The sequence below is a fragment of the Girardinichthys multiradiatus genome, chromosome 14, assembly GCF_021462225.1.
Source record: "Girardinichthys multiradiatus isolate DD_20200921_A chromosome 14, DD_fGirMul_XY1, whole genome shotgun sequence".
Taxonomy (NCBI): Eukaryota; Metazoa; Chordata; class Actinopteri; order Cyprinodontiformes; family Goodeidae; genus Girardinichthys; species Girardinichthys multiradiatus.
In genome coordinates, this window is record NC_061807.1 from 17,026,620 (window position 1) to 17,049,658 (window position 23,039).

Below are 23,039 nucleotides of genomic sequence, written 5' to 3' on the forward strand. Positions count from 1 at the left end.
GATATCTTTGTATCTTAGGCTACGTTTACATTGCAGGCAAATGCGGCCCAAATCCGACTTGAGCCCACATGCAACCCATATCCAACTTTTTCATGGCAGTCAGAAATGTCCAATTCTGATCTTTTTCCCTCCAAAACAATCCGAACTGTGCCACTTATAAATGTGGTGCTAAATGGGATACCTATCATTTAGTTTTCAACGTGTCTGCTGTCAGAACGGTCATGATGCATTTCGTTTGACTGTCATGTCATCGTCCTGGCTCCAACTACGCATCCACACAGACTTCGCTACTGAAGTAGCAGTCACTGCTCCACAGAAGGCCATTTTTAATATTTGTGCTAAATGTTTTCTTTCCTTTCTTCATCTTATGATGTGGTCATAATATTGTCGGCTCCTTTTGCTCACAAACTTAATAACACAGACACCAACATCCATTATTACTTCCATAAACAGTGTGCTGCTGTGTGACGTCTACATTTTCCTCCTGCACATGCTGGGCGCTTCGGGGTCATGAACTACTCAGATTGAAGTCTCATGGCAGTCGCATTTAATTAGTAGTTTGAACAACAATGCCCTAGTAATGGAGGTTTGGCAAGTAGTTAAGTATCAGTGCCCATACTCTTTTAAAATATTTTTAGACAAGGTTTTCTTGAATTAAATTGGTAAGTGTTAATTACCATTACCTTATCATTAAGTAAAATAATGGGACTCAGGAATAACTCAGGAAGAGAAAGATGGAGGAAAGGGATATCTAGTCCATGGACAGGGCTTTCTCCTGTTTTCTAGGAGACTGATTGGTTGAAAAACAGTGTGTTTACATGTGTTGATCACTTATCCAGGAGCTTAAAAAGCAAAGAAGCAGCAAGTCCGTTCCTCTGTTGTAGTTTACACTTTATTACGTTTCCCTCTTTAAATTCCACAGACATGTCTTCCTCCTTTACTGTTAGCAGCAAAAAAGCTAGATGCTGGCGTTAATTTTGAAGAGCTGGAGCAAAAAAAAAGGCTTTTCTAAACCATGCAGGGAATCTGATGAGGGCCTGCAAGCCATGGTTACAACAGTGGAAAGATTATGAAGTGGTATCTTCAAGTCATGAGGTGTTTTTAGATAACGAGTGTAAGGTTAGAGGCAGCAGCCAGATAGAATACCACAGATGGCTGCATGGCTATGGGGAGAACGTCGGAAGTGGAGGAAAGGCAGGGGGTGGGGGTTTACTGATGACGCATTTGCAGATTAAGTCATATTTTATGTTGCAAATGCACCTTTTTATTATATATGTGTATATTGTACATTGTAAATATATATGTAAATGTATATTCTGTAATGCAAAAACAGAACAAAAGAGCAAAGTGTACTGGAGTCAAATTCCTTGTTTGTATGTACGAACTTGGCAATAAAGCTGATTCTGATTCTGATTCTATACATTAAAGAGATAAAGACTAAAGGAAAGGTGTTTCATGTCAACAATAGGTGTATCTGGAGTCAAATATTTTACAATGCTATAAAATACTCACCTTCCACTCCATAAAGTCCTATCAGACGTAAAAAGTAATAACCAGCAGATTCCTGCTTTGGGTGTGACTTACCTGCATTACTTGCTGACTGTTGGTTATTAAATATTTTGTGGTGGAAAAGAAAAATAACAATACAAGGAAAATGATGATGATCATTTACCTTTTTTGTTTGTAAATGTGAAGAAGTAGATTTTTAGATTGTATTTGCAACCATGTTGGAAATAAAAATCTGGTGTACATCTGTATTTAGGCCCCTTTACTCTCATGCACCCAAGTACAATTTAGTGCAGCCAATTGTTGTCAGAAGACAGGAAGATAGGTCAAGCTAAATGCAGGACGGTCTTGGAAGAAAATCTCTAAGAAGCTGCCAGAAAAAAATATATACTGGAGTGGATTTTCACCTTCCAGCAGGACAGCAAGATCCAGCCAGAAGCTTTAGACAAAAGCACATTCATGTCTTAAAATGGCCCATTCAAAGCCCAGACCTAAATCCAATCAACAATCTATCAAAAGTGCTGTTCAGACACTCCCCCATCCAGCCTGTTTGAGCTTGAAAGCTGAGCTCATTTTGAAAACAGGATGGGCAAAAAATTGAAAAATAAAGTCCCTGGTGTGATCCCTGGTTTAAATTGAGGGTCAGGCTTTCCTTTCTATTACTTAAAAATTACAATTTAAATAGAGGTCGGAACTATTTTAATATGTTCCTAAAAAATCATTTGGTCTCATCTGTGCTAAATTGTTTGCGTACCTCGAGTCAGAAGTTTTTTACACTGCTTTTAATTTTATTTGAACCCTTCTTTTTTTGCAGCGTTGAACTATTCATACAATAAACTTTTTTGATTTTTAAATAAATTTTCTTTAATCCACACAGGATCAAACTTACACATAAAGGCTCAAAAAGATACATAAACTCTCATCGATATTTAGCTAAATGTCCAATAGCAAACTGCACCTCAGGCAGAAACATTTTGCAGCCCTCAGCAAGCTTGTAGTATTATTCTTCGCCACTCTTCTTGGCAGAGTTGGTAGAGTTCATTTATATTGTTTGTTTGGGACATCCATTTAGACTTAAATGCACAATAAGCTCCTACCAAGAAAATTTATCAAATATCCAGCCAAAGTTATAACAGAACTTGTTCATGCCTTACCTACAAAATTACATATTTAGACCTAAGATAACATCATGTGAATATATTTTAACCATGCATTTATTCAAATGCATGAACAAAGACCCAACATTAATGCATACTAATTTTGGTCATTGTGCATAGGGAAGGTATATAAACTTCTCACTGGAAATGTAATTCAGTGAGTGACAGTAAGTCATTTATGAAGTGTATCACCGCAAGTTCTCCAATATCTAAAAGCTTACTTTGTTATTGGATGTTTTAGGCTGCATGTCACCATTTGACTAGCCATAATGGGCTAGCTTCTTGAAGCAGTTGTTTTTACTTTTTTGAGCTGTAGGTGGAGGTTATAAGGATGGTTTTGCAAATCTGTTTACAACCACATTGTTGTATTGTTTACTGGCCACCTGAGTATGTGGAGGCATAATAGTTGAGATCCCCTACCTGCTCTGTGACATCACAATTAATGCTATAATTGTTGCCAGTGGGGATTCTTGCAAGCAGAAACAATAACTTCCAATGTTTTCAGTTGCTTCTGTCTCGGCTCCTGCATCGGCTTCTAGTTGGTCCCCCTATTCTTTTATATCGACTTCCTGTCTTGAGTCGCGCCAGAGGTGGAGATCTAGCTGGCTACAAGCCCGAAACCTGGATGAGAGACCAAAACACACACTTTCACTACTCCCGGTTCATGATATATTAGTTCCCCTGGATATATTTTCCCTACCTTTGATATTCATTTATTTACAAAAACCGTGAGGACTTATCTCAAATTCCCACTTTCTTATATTGCTTTCAGATTACCCCTAATTCAACAACCGTCCCTCATTCCTAACCAGGAGCCACTGTGACTGGAAACCCCTGCCCCCACAGCCCCCACACATCCCTCACCTCCCACTCTGAACCTCTGCTCTGGTCATGAAGCATGGCTGAAAGCACGTACCTTGTCTGCCTCTCTCTCTCATGTTGGCTCAGACATAAGCAAACAGTCCTTTGAGCAAATAGTGCAACAAAGCTGTTGACACTCTCTCTTCATTTTTGCAAGTGACAAAGCTAGCTTGGACTGAGCAGACAGCTAGAGAGACGAGCTTGTTAAAAATCTTCTTTTTATATATATACATGCTTGAAAGATAATTATTTGGAAAATGTCTGTATCTGTGCTTCAGTGACGCCATCAGGATTTGGGAAAGGTTGCACCTTTATATATATATATTGCACAGACATGTGCTTCACATCACTTATATGGCCCTATATGGACATGTTAACTTACTGACTTTGATCTGTTTCCAAGTATTTCTATGAGTAAAGCCGTGTGTGTTATCTGCAAACATTTACTTCTACTACTATATGCTGCAAAGCTCCATGGAGCTCTTTGGAAGATCCCCCTTATCCTATGACACTCTGGGACTTCCATGAAATATCAATATATTTCAATTTTTTCTGGCTCCGCGCTGACTGTCAGGGGTCAGAGTCAGATCATGTGATATAAACAATAGTTTTTGGATGAACAGAAGCTAATTACTGCTTATCCTTATTTTCTACATCATCACTGACATAATGGATGTTCCTAATTTCATATTTGTAGGTTTTTTTCATGAAATTGTTGAATTTTCTTTGATTTTAATAAAGTTATGGTTTATGTAGAAAATAAGAAAAGATGCTGCTGAAAATATTTCTTTGAATGCAGTTATGAATGAAATCAAAAATTCTGTCTAATAGCCTGTTCCTTCCCCTTGCAAATACTTTGTTTCCATAGAGGAAGAGATTAAAATTTCAATGATTTGCACAAGTGGTGTTATCACTTCCCAGCCACAGAGGCCAAAGTAAAGTGTTGCTATTTTATGTTTCTTAACTACGTGTCACTGCAGCTTATCTCAGCCTTGACACACACAGGTGTATCTCAGTATAATTAGAATATCATTGAAGAGTTAATTTATTGCTATGTAAGGGAAACTCGTGCATTTGTTGCACACAAAGGGAAATAGTTCTTCTTTTCATTTTCATGATTTTTGCTGATGATGATGATGATGAAAAATAAGATGTTAAAAACTAAGAAAAAATAGTTTTGCTGCATACATTGGATGTTCTGGCCATATTACAGCCTACACAATGGTGAAAACTGCTGAGTTGGCTGTTGTCCAGCAGACAATTATTGACATCCTCCACAATGAGGGCACACCATAAAAGGTCATGTCTAAGAAAGTTGGCTGTTCATGGAGTGCTGATTTCATGCATTTTTATGGAGAGTTGGGAGAAAAGACAAGGTGTGGTGGAAAATGTGTGGTAGAAAAAGATGTGCAAGCAACAGGGACAATGAAAGCTTAGACCGGAGCCTGTTCAAGGTGTGGATTGCAGCTGGAGCCTGTACTTCAAGAGCCACAACAGACAGACATTTCCACGTCATGGTCTACAACTGACCCATTCCTTTGTCAGAAGTGTCTTACATTGGGAGACAAAGGACTTGACTGTGGTTCAAAGTCATATTTTCAGATGAAAGTAAATGTTGTATTTCATTGGGAAATCAGGCTCCAAGAGTCTGGAGGAAGAGTGCATAGATGCTAAATCCAAACTGCCCAGGGTCCAACAAATTGGCCTAACCTAAATCCCAAGGAAAATGTAGGTATTGTTGGCAAGAGGAAGATGAGAGAGACCAAACCTAACAATGCAGATGAACTAGAGGGTGCTTTAAAACAACCTGGGCTTCCTTAACGCCTCAGCAGAGCCACGGGCTGATCGCCTCTGTCTGACTAGGTACTGAGTACATATATTGTACAGTGTATGTACAAATCATTTCAATAACAAACATTATTCTGTTGTGATCTGGTTACACATTTTCTTAAACAGTTTTTCAAATGACCTATTGCTTAAAATTTAATTTAGGAGTTGGCTATATTTATTTGCTAAATTACTATATTGTTGCACTATACCCTAATGACTAAAGAAGTTCAAAACATGCAAACTTAACATTAGAAGAGTTTTTTCTCTGCATAGAACGGTTGTGAAAGCATATATCTGTTCACCACAACTCACTGTCTAATGTTTATCTATTCTTTTTGTAAAAGAATAGATTCACATTAACAGTTGCCAGGACATGCAGATCAAAACGCTGTTATCTGTACTATAAAATAATCTTTGTTTGCCCTTATTTAAATTTTATCTTTCTAAAAAAAGAGTTGTTCATGCTTGTGCTAAGGACAATTACAGTATCTGGTCATCCATCAGTGGACCAGATCTCAACTAGCCTGTGGAGTAAGGCTTTTGAAGTGTTAAGTGTCATGCAAACCAATAATCAAATCTGTTAAAGGAATGGCATTGAAGTGACTTGAGCCTAGCCCACCCATTTATAGTTTATTTTACTATAAACGGGATCGTAATTTACAAATTTATAATCTCCTTCTTGGTTGGTAATTAAAGGAAAAAATGTTTAGATACTACTGTGGTGGTCTAATTTTCTGACCTCCTGTGTTCATCTTTCCTTTAATTTCAGTCAGTCATAAGAGCTTCTTTAGAAGGTTTTGGTAAGATGTTCGGCCACCAGCAGTTTCAAAGGATGATGGCACATTTTGTGATAATGTTGGTATAAACAGTGAGAGAGAACAAGGAAGATTTGGTCATTTATTCCGTTTTCCTTTAAGTCATCAATTTCTTTTAAAGAACAAATCGCTCAGCCTAAAAGACTTTATTAAAAATGCATCAAAAGTAAAGATAGTGGAGGCGACGTGTGGCTTGGTGGTGGAGTGGAAGCACCATGTGTGGAGACTGCGATCCTGCGGTCGATGCAGCTGTCCAGGGTTCGATGCGATTCCATTCACTTCATGTCTTTCCCTTTGTGCTCTGTCCTATTTCCTGTCCAGCTACTGATGAAAAAAAGCCACTGATGGCCACAAAACCTTTAAAAGAGTAAAAATAATATAAACTAAACAAAATCTAATATGTATAAATAAATTATGTGCAGTACCTTTTTGTCTGATTCTAGCAATGGAAAAAATCTGGTAATCTACACATTTCTAAATTCATAACTTCTTTTGGTCAATTTAATATGATTTGTCAGGCTTCTTGATATTTCCCTCCACACTTAAAAAAATAATATTTTATTGCAGTGGCACTTTGAATTTCTTTTTTTATTTAAAATTTAATACAAGTGCATTGATTTAGTAGGGTAAAAATCCCATATTAGGTATTTTTGGGTTTTTTTGTACTGAATCACCCAATGACAGTTATTGTGTATTGTAACCAGATGAGACTAGGACAGGAGTTTTTTGACATCAAACACTCCAGATGGGTTCGCTGTGAAACAAATAATGACTGCGGAGCAGCACAACAGACACACGGTTGAGTTCGGTGGAGGATTTTTAAAGCTAAAGGCAAGGCTCTCATCCAAAGTCAAACTTATTAGGTTGTGTGTCATCATGAACTCAGGACATTTTAAATGAAAATCTGGAGTTTTCCACAGTTTAATGATCAAAAATCAGTTACCAAAACCACAGAAATTCTTCACCATGGCAGTCTCAGTCCTCAGAGCTAAATCCTACTGAGAACGTTCAGGGTTAGGAGAAAGAACTAAGGATTCTAAATGATTTATCTAGAGGGTCTGAGGGTTTTCCTAACTCAAAAAGATGCTTTTAATTTAAAATGTATTAAACAGCAACCCGCAGTAACTGTGCATAGTGCCCTGTAGAAGTATTTATACTGTTTCTGATTAACTTTTCCATTTTTCGTGATGTTACAAAAGCAAACTATCGGTGGATTTAGGGCTACACAACACTAGAAAACCGTGCACTATGTGATGCTATTGATTAATAGTTAGATTTTAATATGACTGGGCTAATAATGTCTTTCTGCTTTGGTTCATAAAAAATAAATATCTCACATAATAAGCTACTGAAACAAATAAGTTTCTTAATTATTTGACCATCTTGCCACCTCTTTACCTTCTAAAACTTTTTATGCTGCATTATACAACAAGTGTTACCAAAGATATTGCTGGCTTAGTGAATTTGAATCCATGGCACCTTTTCGCAATATGCATATTGCATACAATGATATACTGTAGCTTTAATCCATAAATCTGCAATATATTGCAGCCTTCTACAATAGCCCTTTGAAAAACTACCTTTGCTGCGGTTACAGCAGCAGGTCTTCACAGGAAGGTCTATACCCACTTTTCACATTTAGAGACTGAAGTTGTTTATGATTTCTTTGTTGCAAAACTGCTCAAGACCTGTCAAACTGGAACGAGAGAATCAATTTTCAAATCTTGCATCAGATCCTCAATTGGGTTTAGATCTATAATTTAACTGGACCTTCTAACACATTACTCTATCAAAACCATTTCATTATAGCTCTATTGATATGTTCAGAATCGTTCTCCTGAAGATGAACCTCCGCCACATTCTCACCTCTTTTGCAGCCTCTAATAAATTTTCTTCCATTATTTCCATGTGCGGCTGCATCGATCGTCCCAGCAACCCTGACCCATTTCCTTGTCCCTGCGGAAGAAAGGTATCCCCACGGCATGATGCTAGGACTGCAATGTTTTATAGTTGGGATGGTGTGTTCAGGGTGATATACATTGTCAGTTTTCCAGCACATAAAGCATTTTGCTTGTTGGCCAAAAAGCTATGTGTGATTAAAAATAAATGAATAAATAACGTTCATCATTTTCCTTCCATTTCAGATTTATGTGCTATTTTGTTTTGGTCAAAATGTTGAATGCTTTTGGAAGGGTCCTGCACGTATTGATCCGTTAACAAATCTTCTCAAAGATTTTCAATAGGAACAGGGTCATGATTAATCAGTATCTAATAACCTGTTGTACTTTTCTGCCACTGAAAACCTGTAACTATTATGAACAACAGTTCACAGAGCTTAAAGAACACTAGAGAAAAGGATGCATCAACTTGATAAATCAATAAATGATTGGATGGGCCTGGGAAGTTCTAGGAGTTTGTTTTATGGTTCTCTGTTGAGACATTCTGGACCCAAACATCTGAGGCGATGTTTATACAACTGAGAAAATTAGTATTGGACATGATGAACACAAGTATTTACGTGATCACATGACATGACACTCACACCAGTTGTTGGTAACAACTTAAACAATCTAAATATGCAAGAAATTTACACAAGTTAGTATTAAATTATCTGGACTTAAATGGGTTTGCATTTATAGGTACTGAAAATACGTACTAAAAGTTATTCAATACTATGTAAAAAAGCCGTTTGTTCGAAAGACACCTTCAAGATGTGCCATGTATTGAGAAAAATGTTGCATGCATGGTTCAGATGTGATGTTGGCCACCACACAAACTGTCTTTAAGGTTCTGGGAGACTCTTCAATACAATCTGATTTACAGTTCTTTCTATAAATGTTCAATTGTGTTAAACGTTGCTTGATAGACTGAGTCATTGTAGCACCTTTATTTTATTTATTTGAAACAAAGAGTTTCTTTGGCTTAGTGTTTAAAATATTTGTTTTGCTAAAAGGCACCCCTGTTAATGTTTGATTCCTACCAAGTTCAATATTTCAGGTTTGGTATCCCAGTATTTTACTGGCTTGTCCAAATGTATGACAACAAACTTTATCCAGCTTTAACATTCTTGTTCTTCAGCAGTGGAGTCTTGTGTGATGACTGTGAAAGGAGGTTTGAGGGTTGATTGCAATTATCGTTGCTCCAATGGAAAAACTGTACCTTTTAATTCCAGGGCTTTCTAAGGCTCCTCTTGAGTGGTGCTATGCTCCTGAACAGCTCATTTGATTATTTCTTTTTGCTCCTCTGTCAGAAATCTTGTTAGGAGCACCAGTTTATGGTGAAATGATGCCTTTATTGTTTTGGGCTTAGAGAAACATTCAGAAATTTAGAAAGACATTTGTACCCCCTGGCATCAATATGATGCACAACAATAAAGTTGAAAAGGTCTTGAGAGAGCTCATGCTTTCACCTATGATGTTTTCCTGTTCATAGGAAACCTTCCTATAGGCCATCATTTAGGACTAAACTAGATGATATCAATTTGCACTGATGTGGGTAGAATTAACACGTTAGATTGCAGTATTTTTTGGCTTTCTGTGATATTTTGCTTCTTTATTCCTTGTATCAGTCCACCTTTTTTACACATAACTTTATTTATGGACAATTGGATTTTCTTTTATGTGTGGATTCCTCGGGTCTGGTGTGAATTTCATGTCAAGATCTATTTACTAAGAAAAAACATTGACGTATAATACCCTTTTTCCATAAAACAAGTCATTCACATACAGTAGCTCATTATAGAGAAATCAATTGTGTAGCAGTTATCTTGCTTCAGGACTGGATAAACTTGAACATGTGACTCACATGTTGGGTTCTTGGAACTACCAGAAGGTTTTGAGAAAAAAAATGTAATGACTTAAGTACTTAAGTTCATACTTGATTACCATTTGGCTTTTCAGGAAGACGATCCCAAGCAAATGTCAGAGAATACTTGGTTCCTGAGTCTGAGTCCAAATGAAAAGCAGAAGAGGACGACAGCTACTTGGATAACCTGAACCTGAAAATAAAGGACGTTATTAAGCAGGGACATTTTTGGAAGTGAGAATGTTTACAATGGTGATCAGAAAGGTAGGCTATAGCTAGATGTTTATTTGTGCAAGACTTAATATTTGAAAGGTTAGCATCAGCCTCAGACCAAATATGTTGACTTTTTACCAGCTTATAAACCATACCTGAGGTATTTAAAATAATTGCTTCTTTTACTAATAATTTCCAGCTTTGCTTTGACCAAAGCTCTGTGTAAAATCAGGCTGGAGGAAGTTCTGAATGAAAAACACATTTTATTATAGCATCCCCATATGACTGTAATTGTAATATTAGTTTATATTATTATTTTTAATAAAATGTAATATTGGGATTTGCTGTGTCTGAAAACAATGAATGAAGCGCACGTTTCTCTGTTGCTTTCTTTTTGAAGTTTAGTCCTGACTTCATTTTTCATAAATAGCACTCACCCAGTATTTGAAAAGAAATAAGACAGCAGTTTGCCTTAAGGGAGGAGTAGTTCATCTTGTCATCATGGAAACAATGACATCTTATTTTCAAAGTCAATAATAAAAAAAAAAAATCAAACGGCATCAGTTTTTAGAAACACCTACCGGATAAGTGCACATGAGATCCACAAAAGAGCTTCGTTTCCAATTAATGGCCAATAGACGGACCTATTGGCCAAACCACGAGGAGGCTGTGAGGGGCTATGCGGACACCGCTATGGAATTTCCCAGTGAGTTATGGGCATGTCTTCGTGATTTTTTCCCTCCTCTGCAGCAACACTGGCTTTGGTTGTTGGTCGTTTTTCGTGCTTTACGCACGGAGGGGACAGCATGGTGGGTTGATGTTTAATCCCAGTGTGTGGAGCGTAAAACAGGCACGTGCTCGCGTTATCATTGTCTCCTCAGGGGAGGTAAATAAAAGGTTTTCCCAAAGCTCCTCAGTGATGAAGTCTGATAGGTGAGTGCTCAGGGCAGCAGGACGGAGCTGCATGACGGTCGGTCTGACGCGCAGAGCTGCGTTCTTGGTCGCATCTTGGAGCTTTTGGACATTTGGCCGTTGCTTCAGACACTGTCTGCCGTGCATGTGTCCGATGATCTCATGATGTGCTTGAAAGATGCCGCTGCTTGTTGCGAATGTTGCGGAAAACTTGTAGAGGTAAGAGCGAAGGTTTGCAGCCGCATGGTTCGCCATGTGGGCATGACCTGTGCGCACCGCAGCTCTGCATGCATGGATTATTTGATCGTCCATATCAGCCTGTGTTGCATGGACCAAATCTTTACGATATCCTATCTAGAGGCAGTTCCTGTCATTTCTCATTCATAGTTTGTCGAATAAATAACTTTGAATGAAAAATCAAATTTTTTTACTCGCTTATTTAAATGTTTTTGCAAAACTTGGCGACTAGCGGGAGCAAATTACCTTATTTTAAACTTTTTTCTTACTATCCCAACTTTTTTGTTCTTAAAACTATTTTTTATTCTGTCTGAAACATTCAGAAAGCACGTCACAAGTAATTAGTGAGGTATTGTTTTATTTAAAAGCGACTCCCTATGAGTCGTTGGTTCATACTCATTATTGTTAGTATGTTGTCTCCTGTTGTAATTGAGAGCAAAGTCTTGCACTGTATGAAAGCAGCTTGTAAACAGTGGGAGGTGATGATGAAATGTGAGAATGAAACAGACTTTTGATCTCTTTAAGAGGGGTTAGGTGAGCAGGAGTATGAAAAGAATGAGCTTTCTAATCTGATTAGGTTATTAGTGGTCAATATTGCTATTTGGAGTGATCCCTTGTTATTTCTGAAGAAAACATATTTAGCTGTAACATGGATGCACACCGTTGTTACTGTTTTAAAACACTGGAATATAAAGCAATATTATATAATCAATAGCTGACTCAGACAGTGTCTGTTCACATTGAATGTTCTCACTGTGCTGTTTAAATTTAGAATAAAATAAATATTTAATATTTACAAGCCTTGGGTTCACCATGTGGTCCTAACCTGTGTGCTCCTTTTTTATAATATGTGAGCATGCTGCTTATTGAATAGTGTTTAGATAACATATAGAGGCTAGTTATGGACTCTGTTAGAGAACCTCTTAATGGGAGCCCATTTGGGATTTTTTTGCCACCACCTTAAAAGTTTTAAGTTTTTACCGAAATGAACACCAAACAGTTTAAAAGTCTTGATCAGTTACACCGAAGTGAACTGAAAGAGGATTTTTATCATTTTAGCTGGAGGTGGGCAGTCTCATTTGCAAATGATTGGAAGCGTGAAGAGAATGGCTCATTCCAACCACTGATATAGTGAAATGTTCACTGTTGCTAATACCAAGAGAGGTTGGTTAGTGCATGAAAGTGTTTTTTTTCTTCATGTACATTGTGTGATGAAGACTCACCCTCTTGATATTGTAAGGTTGGTAATTAGGATCTTGTAAGTTGTAACATGGAAACGTAAAGACTAATACTGCAACATTTATTTCTATTTTTCTTTGCGAAGCAATTTTCTGACTGATGGATTGGAAAATGCTAATATACTTCGTATTTGTAGCTCAATGAGATGCCAAAAAGATGCCTCCTTTACATCAAAATTGCAGGCAGCAGGACGGAAGGAAGACGGGACAGGATTATAAAGATAATAGATAATATCCTCATTAAGCGGAGCAAAATAATGCTTCAGAGACAAGAGATGGGGGGACATCAGGGGACATCAGGGGACATGGCCTCCCCCCAAGACCACCCAGTTAAATCTCTTGTCGTATGTAGAATCTTCTTCATCTATTACTTCCAAGGATGCTGTGAAACTGTGGGTTGTGTTACCATGCTTTTATCCTCCCAGTGCTAATTGCTTAAAGAAGTTTCGTCTTGCTGTGGACTAAATTTTGTGACGTGCAAGTTTAACTCTGATGTTTTATTTCCAGAAATTTGAAGTTACCGCAGATAGCCCCCCCCCCCCCCCCCCCCCCCCCCCCCCCCCCCCCTGGTGAGACGCTGAGTATTGATGACCACTGTGTTAAAACGGTTTCATTCCAAAGGGAAGTTACCTTACAAGTCTGCTTCTCAAGCATGACCCAGCAGACGTGGAAAATAAGGCCACTCAATGCGAAAGCTGATTGTGCAGGTTTCAGCACATACCTCTGTCAGCAGAAAAGTGCAAGAGGTTATCAGAAACGGACTGTCCTAAGGGATTCCAGCACTGCAGGAAATTATGTCACTCATCTGATGACTACTTATTTACAATTCTGAACTTAAAGACCTGCTATTCCACAAAATATGGCTAATGTAGTTATCTCCTTATGTGCCCTTTGCCTCATTTAACAGCTTCTACAGCCGTCCTTTAAACTGGATCATGCTTAACAGGTGGTAGTTAAAATACCACATGTCGGAAATGTAGTTGCACATTGCAACATCTCACCTTTCCAACACATTCGTCACATACCTGCAGGGAAGCTTACCACTATCCGCTATTCAAAGTGCTACTTCTTGAATACTCGTGCTGCTCATCTAAAAAAGCAGCACTGTTTGCAGGAAGCTGATATTGGCACTCCAAGCTGTTGGCTTGTAGTCTGGCTACCGCCCTGGCCTGCAAATTCCACCACCTCTGTGAGAAAGTCACAACAAAGTGTAAGTGTGAATGCACTACTTGGATTGATGCATTTGCACGTAGGCAGTGGCGTTGTTGGAAAGGTCACCGATAACCCTCAAGCTGAGTCACGCAACTTAGCAGAGTCAGAGCATGTAGAAAAAAGGCCATTCATTTGTCTGTGAGGACAATGCTTTGCATGTAGAAAAAACCAGTTATCTCATGGTCGAACATTTAAGTTGGCAAAAAATCAAACGTTTAACTGAAGTTTTGTTTTCATTGTAATCTATGACCTTTAGGGGTATTTTTGTGGTACCGTGTTCGGTCGTGCCAACAAAACTAAAAACAGAGCTGGAATGGAAGGTTTAAGTCAGTTAAGGAATCCTTGGAAACCAGTGTGCAAATTTCACACAGATAAAGGTGTTTATTTCAGTGTCTTTTGGCTCATTCTAAATTTCCTGTTTGGTTATATCGTGCACTGACATAGGTCATTGAAATCTCTTTTGTTCTACAGTACTGAAGCAATTCACTCTTTCCAGTGGATGCCCAGGTATTGCAGGGTTGTTTGAGCTTGAGGTGCTATCCTATATATTCAGGCTCGTGTGTTACTTAGAAACGCTTTCATGACGCTGGAACTTCAGAAAAGGTGGAATAAAGGTCTGATTTTACAGTTTACCCCTTAAAGCACCATGGTGCCATATCTGCGGTGCTGTGAAAAGTATTTGCCCTCTCATAGATTTTCTCTGTTTTCGCTTTTTTGTCATACTCAAATATTTCAAGTCAGACCTGAAGCAGCAAAGCAGCGCCAGACCATCGCACTATAACCACTATGTTTGATTGTTGCTACAGTGTTGTTTTTCCAATATGCTATGTTAGTTTTACACCAGATTTAACAGGAAATACACATTCTAAAAAGTTCCACTTCTGTCTCATCAGTCTACAAAATATTTTTCTCAGTCACTTTCTTTTTGCTGAGTCAAGAACACTGACCTTAACTGAGACAAGGGAGACCTGTGGTGCTTTAAATAAAGTTATCTTGTGACCTCCTGGCTAACTCATTGAATACTTTTGGACAGTGAGAGCTGGTTATAAAAAGGTTTTCAGGGGACGCACTAGAGGTCAGGGATTACAACACAACAATAAACTCTACTTGAACCTAAATCAGTCCACCGTCAGTTGCCTGCTACTGGATTTCTAAACCTGGTTAGTCTCTTAAAAATATTATTTAGTAAATAAATTACCAAAAGTTTGTTTTGCTGCCGCCACTGTCATTGTTTGACTCCTCTGTTTGCAGCTGTATGTTTCAGTGACATTTGAACTTGCGCCTCCAAGCTGCCAGGAAAGTGATTATGATGGACAGGTGTACAAAATAATCACATTGGATGAAGAATGACACAAGAAGCACTGATTCACTACAGGCGCAAAGAGCTGCATGAAGTCACATGGATGCCAAAAGTTTAAGAACATACTTAGACACTCATTTGGCCAACGCCCCTCACCATTGAAACATGTATTTATGCCTACACAAAAAAATAAACCCAAATGCAAGGGGAATGCTGAAAGAAATCAAACGTCAGACACATTTTGTAGCGAACAGATGCGATAACTACATTTCCTAATTTATTAACTCTGTCTAAAGTTTTGCCTGCAATTTTGATGGGGGCATCTATTATTAAGACGCCACTGCTATTTGAGTAATTTTGGTAGACTGGCCACTCCTGGGAAGGTTCAGCACTGTTCCATGTTTTCTCTGGTTGTGGATATTGGCTCTCGCCATGATTTGATTGAGTCCCAAATCCTCAGGAATGGCTATCCAGACTGATAGATGTCAATGACTTTGTTTTTCATCTTTTCAGGAATTTCTTCAGATCGGGACATGATGAGTTGCTTTATGACACATCTTTTTTGATATATCTTTTAGCCTACCTCATGTAGTCAGACAAGTTCTCTTTTAGGGATTTCTTGATTCTAAAGCCTGGCAGTAATCAGGTTGTAGTGACTCAAGTTAAATCTTGAATTAACAAGAGGATGTATTCCTTTTCACATAGAGTCTGGGTGGTTTATATAACTTATTTCGTTTAATAAATGAAACCCTAATTTGAAACCTTCATTTTTATTAATCGGGTTGTATTTGTCTGATATTAAAATTTGCTTGATGATCTTAAACACTTGGATGCAACTAAGAAACCAGGACAAATTTGAGTTGTCTGTGTGCCTACATGACACAGAGTAAATCTTTATCATGAATTTCAATAATACTCTGACCAGAATGTGGTCAGGCGTGAGTGAATGTTGGAAATACTCTTCTGTCTTATATCTTTAGTAGAGGTACAGCATGTCAGTCTTTCTAAATATGTCGGGCTAATGTCCCTGCACGGAAATGAGACCTAAACAAGGTTTTCCCTTTACTGTCATTGTGTTTATCTTTCTGTTCATAATCTAAGGCATCACATGTTTTCTTAAAGAGGAATTGCTTTATCATGCTGAGTCATTCCTTCATGCTGACTTTAATGGTTACCGCCTGAGAAATTCCCTGCTGGTATGCAGAGTTTGCATTTACCGGGGAAGATCTGACACTTCTACTTCTGTTTGTGAAAGCCTACCGCTTGAGCGGCTCTGTCAGTATTGCAAGAGACTTTGAAAGTACGCTTAGACTGTATATGGGATGTTGTGTAAACTAATTATGTGCAATCAGTACTTACTTTCAATATACAGCAGTCAGAAAGATCTCTGTTTAGGGAATCAGGGGAATTCTCATTGGGGAGTCAAGGTAACAAGTAATCAAAGCCGGGTAACAGCATGTAAAAATGATTTAGAGTACATAACAGAATTTATTTTTGAACTAGATTATACAAGGAAAGGAGACGGGCAACTTAAGGAGGAGTGGTGCAAGCATTTAGCTTGGCAGGACAGATGTGTTATAAAACAGTGACATCTGCAAGTATCTCATGCAAACGTTACAAGTCATAAAAAGACTCATGGAAAAGTTAATAGATCAAATTTGTCATAATTTGACACACAGGGATTCCAGCGATTGGTTTGTGAATTATTTTATTTATATGGAACCAGCCCATCTAAACAGGCACCAGAAGCTAAAAATGAACAAAGTCTTCTGGAAGTCACAGAGTGTAATAGATGTTGCCTTGTGAGTTTGCTTGAAGCCAGGTAATTGTATTTTTGCAATTACATGACACACGAGTCACACGGATGGGACACTGGTTCAAGGTTGGATTTGGTGTGTATCTAAAGGGATTTTAAAGCGCCCGTAACATCTATGCCAGCTGTCTTTTGCAAGATAGCTGGCAAAGATGTTATGGGGTTCTGTAATGGTTATGAATTTGTTTCATAAATAATGGCATGATGGAATCTGTGTGTATGGGGGCTTTGCAAATAACCTAGTGAACCTGGTGAAGAAAATATGATTTTTACAGTAAAACCTTGAAATTTATGGAGGATCTACGTTATTTTTGTTATGACTGTGTGTAGATTCATTCAAAACAGTCTCAAATATAAGGAATTGTATTGAACTAAGCTCTGGCATGATTCACATGCTAAATGTAGCAGCACAAATGAAGTGACCTATTATCGGGGACACACTTCGATGGTGGACCTCGGTTAGCCCAAAATAAAACAGTGCTTATCGTGATGGACTCCCAGAGAGGAGCAACACCAACAAAATACAAGCCAATAACATGTTTACACAACACAGGAGTTCTTGTGAGGTTTTATGGCCACCAAGATCAGAATATACATAAGTCATTACATGAGCAGAGGCCAGTAGGCAATAACACTCAGCTCTACTACTGGTTTACAGAGTTGTCATCCAAGACTGAAAGACATCACAAACCTTGTGCACCCTCTGCTCCGACCATGATAAATCCTATAATATGAAGCTGCATGCCTGGATTCAGAATTGCATGGATCAACATCAAGACAATATTAGGAGTGTTCTTGAATAACTGATGGAAATCTAGAAAGCAGCACTGGCAGACAATAAAAAGCCTTGTGCCAGATATACCACGGCGATGCTCTGTCCTCACTAATGTTCTGCATAGGTCTAAAACCTCTCATCCAGGTTATGATAGATTGTCTATGGATGCCAGTTCTAAATGGAAGTAATAACCAGTCAACTCGAAGAGGTCCAGCGCTTTGAGATTCCACACAAAGTGTCACTTTCCCTTTCCATCTGGTCAGTTTCACTTCCTGGCTCAGGCCACCTGCAAGAGGCTTGATGGTTCCAGACAATATTTTAGCTGTTTTGTTCTGTGCTCTGATGGAAAGAAATCTCAATGATTGGATTCTGCAAGAATCTCTCTTCTAGTTTGAAAGTCACAGTCCTAAGTTTTAGATTAAATACGTTATTTTATTTGAGTCCTTTGAGCTTCTTAGGGTCCTTCTTTTGATGTTGCCATTGATTGGGATAACCATTGCTATTACCTTCTTGTCAACCTTCTTGACTTTGTCAACCCCTACAATGTTCTGTTGACATCTTAATACAATTCAGGAACTTTAAAGATCTCACTTTACAAAATAGCATCTCCACCAATAAACCAATGCAGGAAATTGGTGCTGAAAAATAGTGCACAATTTAACGACAAACCTTTTAACAAAAATGTGGAGTGGGAGGGCTGCCAGATGTATCATGGGAGGTTCCCAAACAGCACAAACATGAGCAAGAGATCAGTCCTAATCATGTAAGCATAACCCTCATTTAACAAATATGAAGATTATGTTAAAACAAGTTATCTACATACATTGAACAGAAAAACGCACCTAGCTTTGTTGTAAACAATGTTTTGGTTTTCCTTAAGCCACTGTGTAGCTAATTTTGTAGTATGATTATAGTTACTGAATTTATGCAAGACCCATTTATGCCCAAGCTTTTACTTCCTGATTGATGTTTTGAGATGCTGCTTCAGTATTTCCACGTGATGATCTACTTTGTGAAGTGCACCGGTCCCACCCTGCAAGCTATTATGAATATGTCTCTTTGTAATCACAAGCTATGTTAGACATATGTCTTATGCCGTTCAGAAGGGACCTAAACTATCTTTGACGTTTGCATGTGATGGTTAGTTTAGATAGCTTCACTGTCATTGAGTAACTGTGCCCGCTTGTCTGTATGCAGGACTGTTCGTCTTGCTGCTATTAGTGTTGGAGTGGACCCGTCCAGGCCTACCGTCCCCACTAAGGCCAATCTGTGACCTGAGGGTCCTGAACCATTTCATTCAGGAAGCACGAGACGCAGAAGTCACTATGGTGAGAGAAAAATGTATGAATGCAGTAAGACGCAAACTCCAAGAAAGAGAATTAGAGCACCGTTACTGTGTTCTGGGCATAAACTTATTTTAGATACAGATAAAGAAGATGGCTCTAAATAAAATTCTTGTTTTCTCTTTTCTTAGAAGTTATGCAGAGAAGGATGTGGTCTAACAGAGGCTGCGTCTGTTCCCCAAACTACTGTCAACTTTGATGACTGGGAGAAGAAAAATGTAAGTAACCCCTGAAATCAGACTTTAGATTAACTATAATCTGTAGTAAAAGACTGCTGGATTTTACCTCCTTGCATCGTGTAGTGTTTATTATGCAAATTATTTTCCTGGAGGTCATTTTATTGCATGAGTGTTTTTTTTTTTCTTTTGGTTGGGAAGACCCGTGACTCCAGTTAATTGCTTACGGAAGAGCTGATTACTTCCTACATCCTATGATCTTTATCGCTTCCAAAAGACAGCTCTAACTCTTTGGCTGTGTTTGTCTTTTGGGAAGGCAACGGAGCAAGCTCAGGAAGTGCAGACTGGATTGTGGCTTTTACAACAGGCCCTCAGCCTACTACGGACATCGATGACAAACTCAGAACTTAACAGCCACATAGAAAACACCATCAGAAACCTACACAGCATCACTGCTGTACTGCGAAGCCTCAACTTTCAAGTGAGTCAGTATGTGATTGAAGTTTAGACTCAAATGTATGCTAGATTTCCTAAAACCAATTTCAACCTTGACCGATTAAAAATATGGATTGCCGGGTGGTGAAGTTGGTACTCTCACCTACAGCAAGGAGGCCCAGCTGGGACCTTTCTTTTGTAGAGTTAAATGTTCTCCCTTTGCATGTGTTTTTTCTCCCTGGATGACATTTGACCTCTCTAAATTGCCTTTAGGGATGAACCTGTGCATGCATAGCAATTTGTCCTCTCTAATTTGAACCTCTACACTGTATAAACCTCTCCAGCTGGTAAGCACAACAGTAGATTAATCGAGTTATTGTTGGTTTTTGTTGTTTTAAATATGGCATCCACGGGAATATCTTTGCAATGAAGGTGAAAAAAAAATGATGGCCTCTATATTATTATCTTTAACATCTATCCAGAAGGAGTCTGCAAGGCAAAAGCACACAATGAAGATGCTGCAGTGATCCCTGCTGCCCCTGACTTTCACAAAAGAACTGTCCATGCAGCATAGCCTGAGTTTCCCTCAACAATCTCTAGCAATAAAAAGCATTTTAAAAAGAAAAATGATTAAACGCCTCTGTTTAAGAACTGAGGGGAAAACTGTCTCTTAAAGTCTGTATGGTAAAACAAAAAGGACACCCTCAATTTTATGACATTATGTATCTAGGGAAATAAATAAAACTCATGGAGTCCAGCTCAAATGAACAGATTCCATACTGCTATTATTTATTAAAAAACAGCCAAATGTTCAGTAGCTTGCAGAACCACCTCTGTCAGCAACAACTGAAAATTTGTTTTTTCTGTTTAACTCCATCGCTTGCACATTGTTTTGTGGACATTTGAGAAGTTTGGCAATGCATTGGTCCCAGCAAAGTATTGCAGTCAATTTGAGATTTTAGACTTTGACTGGACCATTGCAACACCATAATTCTTGTGCTTTTTAGCCATTCTGTTGTAGATTTGCTGCTGTGTTTGAGATCATTGTACTGTTGACTCAATTTGTGTCAAGCTTTGGCTGTCGGACAGATGGCCTCACATTTGTGGCTAAAATGCTTTAGTATACAAAAGAGTTCATGGTCCACTCAATGACTGCAAGGTCTACAGGTCCTGTAGCTGGACAATGAGCCAAAATCATAGTCCTCCAGTAACATGCAGGGTCTGGTTTTTGTCCATTATGTCCATACATCTCTACTCTGGTGTCATCTTTCCAAAGGAAGGTTAACACTGTAACAAGTCTGTTACTAAATGGCAATGATTGGTCAGGTTCTTGTGTGGACTTAATATATCAGTTCTCATATTTCTTAACATTGATCATAAGAAAGGTCTTAGGGGTTAAACATCACTGGGTTGTGAAACTATAGTTTTTTTATTACATGTAGACTTCACATTTTTATCCTTGACACAAATCTGGGATGCCTGGTCCTTCCAGTGAAGAACTTAGGGTTTGTATCTTTTATACAGGATAATAAACACTAGGCTGCACAGTGGGGCAGTTGGTAGCACTGTTGCCTTGCAGCTAGAAAGGTTCTGGGTTCGAATCCCCGCCTGGGGTCTTGCTGGAACTTGCATGTTCTTCCCGGGCATGCATGGGTTCTCTCCACTCCCAGAGTTTGCTCTTAGGGATGTGTGTGTTCTTGGTGGTTTGCCCTGTGTCTCTCTGCTGTTCAGATTTATTTATTTTTCCCCGTGACTGCCAACACATTCATGGGAAATAAAACATGATTCAGTATGATGTACAAACACATTAAGCTGCAGTAAATTCAAGTATTTGTTTTCTTTGTAACTTGTAGTCTCTTCCTATTGCTTCGTTGCTTGCATGACCCAGTCAGGTCTCAGACCGATGGCCTCTCATCTGTAGAATACTTTATTAAACAGAGAAGTCCATGGCCGACTCAATGACTGTAAGGTCCAATGGCTGCAAAAGAAGCCCTAATTCTCACCTTCCCACCACCGTGCTCCGTATGACGTGATTTGCTGATATGCTTTGTTCAGTTTTTATCAAACAAAGCACATTATGTCCAAACAACTCGAAATTAGTCTCACCTGTCCAAGAACATTGCTCAAGAAGCCTAGCAGTTCATTCAGATGCATCTTTGCAAACCTATATTGTGCAGTCATATTAATTTAGATGGCAATTCATCCAACTTCAGGGATATCATGAGACATCATTTTCAACTGTAAGCCATTTGATGTTCTAGGAACTGATAAGACTCTGCAAGCCTGCTCTTAGATTGGTGCAGCAACAATACAGCCTTTGAAAATGACTCTTTGACCTGAGTAAGCTGAAAGAGCTGTCTGTTTTTGAGTTGCATCATGTTTCTTTATACTCATTTCCAGGAATATACCCCACCTGCCAGTACTGTGGGACTGGAGGGAACATGGAGGGTGTCCTCAGCTGCAGAACTGCTTCAAGTTCACCTCAATTTCCTGCGAGGCAAAGTACGCCTTCTTCTTTTGGATGCACAGGCTTGTCAGCAAGACGTCAGCTGATCAGCAGACTGGCTCACTCCAAGCCAAAAATACTTTGTTTTTTTCCAAAGGCACGTCGAGAAACTTGAGTCTGTTAACCTGCATGATGGCAGCTGGATGCAGTTTAAGGCAAGTCCTCAACTATAAGGTAAAGGCTGGAGGAAAAGGACTGTCCCAGCGAGGCTTGGATGGACAGGAGATGGCTGCGCCATGGAATGTAAATGTGTCTCGTGGACGTGTTGAAGCACACACTTGCCAAAAAGATGCCTTTGGAAAGCTCTGCTCCAATCGTTGTTCTACAGGCACGCTTTTGCACTTTTTGAGTGGATGTAAATGTTGTGTGAGTTGAGACTAAACTTTTCAGTATGTCTGTCTGTTCATAGTGGAAAAGTAAATTGGAACACCTTAGAAATATAGATAGCACCTGGAAATTGGACTCTTTAGATTGCAAAGATGCCTCAGAGATATTAGTCTTGTCTGTTGGAATTGGTCAGTAAATATTTTATTATTTTTAAGTTGTGTAGAAACTATTTATATAGATTTTTCTATTTGTAGGCTACTGTCTTTGTGTAACAGGTCCTTACCAGTTTAAACAATCACATTGTCATGCTCACTTTTTGTACACTGGAAATTTTGCACAGATTTGCAACATAAAGCTGCTCTCCCTTTTTCTAAAGTTTGTATCTGAACATCTGTGTTTCACTGTATGGTTTTCTCTAACAGGCCTGTGGAAGAACAGAGGCATGCGAAGCTGATAGTTGTAGAGTGAGAGCCAGAGGTCACTGCGGTGGGTTACATGGGAACTGTGGACTGTTATCTGTGTTTCAGTTTCTGTCTAGCCCCAACACTCATCCTGGCTCCATACGCTGATAGCCAGACT

At 38.8% G+C, this 23,039-nt stretch overlaps 1 protein-coding gene and 1 long non-coding RNA gene across 5 annotated transcripts; one reads left to right on the top strand and one right to left on the bottom strand.

Annotated features, from left to right (window-relative positions):
• Positions 1-6,237: 6,237 nt before the first annotated feature.
• On the bottom strand, positions 6,238-10,903 carry LOC124880817. Of its 2 annotated transcripts, XR_007041465.1 has the most exons (4): positions 10,768-10,903; positions 10,054-10,166; positions 8,036-8,125; positions 6,238-6,526 (listed from the first exon to the last, which is right to left on the bottom strand). It is a non-coding gene; the product is annotated as an uncharacterized LOC124880817 (long non-coding RNA). The 2 variants fall into 2 exon arrangements; XR_007041464.1 differs by lacking the exon at positions 8,036-8,125.
• Positions 10,798-22,835, top strand: epoa (erythropoietin a). Of its 3 annotated transcripts, XM_047386171.1 has the most exons (6): positions 10,798-10,892; positions 18,871-19,001; positions 19,148-19,234; positions 19,509-19,673; positions 22,028-22,129; positions 22,231-22,835. In XM_047386171.1, the coding sequence occupies exons 1-6, from the start codon at positions 10,814-10,816 to the stop codon at positions 22,246-22,248; spliced, it is 582 nt and encodes a 193-aa protein (XP_047242127.1). In that variant the 5' UTR covers positions 10,798-10,813; the 3' UTR covers positions 22,249-22,835. The 3 variants fall into 3 exon arrangements, with proteins under 3 accessions (XP_047242127.1, XP_047242126.1, XP_047242128.1); XM_047386170.1 differs by having other exon boundaries at positions 22,028-22,835; XM_047386172.1 differs by lacking the exon at positions 10,798-10,892 and adding an exon at positions 11,002-11,317 and having other exon boundaries at positions 22,028-22,835.
• The last annotated feature ends 204 nt before the right edge of the window (positions 22,836-23,039 follow it).

Excerpts from the sequence above, each read along its gene's own strand:
- epoa (XM_047386170.1), top strand. The coding sequence starts at position 10,814 with ATGGCCAATAGACGGACCTATTGGCCAAACCACGAGGAGGCTGTGAGG. Across the intron at positions 10,893-18,870 it reads CACCGCTATGGAATTTCCCA|GACTGTTCGTCTTGCTGCTA; the intron begins GTGAGTTATGGG and ends GTCTGTATGCAG. Across the intron at positions 19,674-22,027 it reads TGCGAAGCCTCAACTTTCAA|GAATATACCCCACCTGCCAG; the intron begins GTGAGTCAGTAT and ends ACTCATTTCCAG.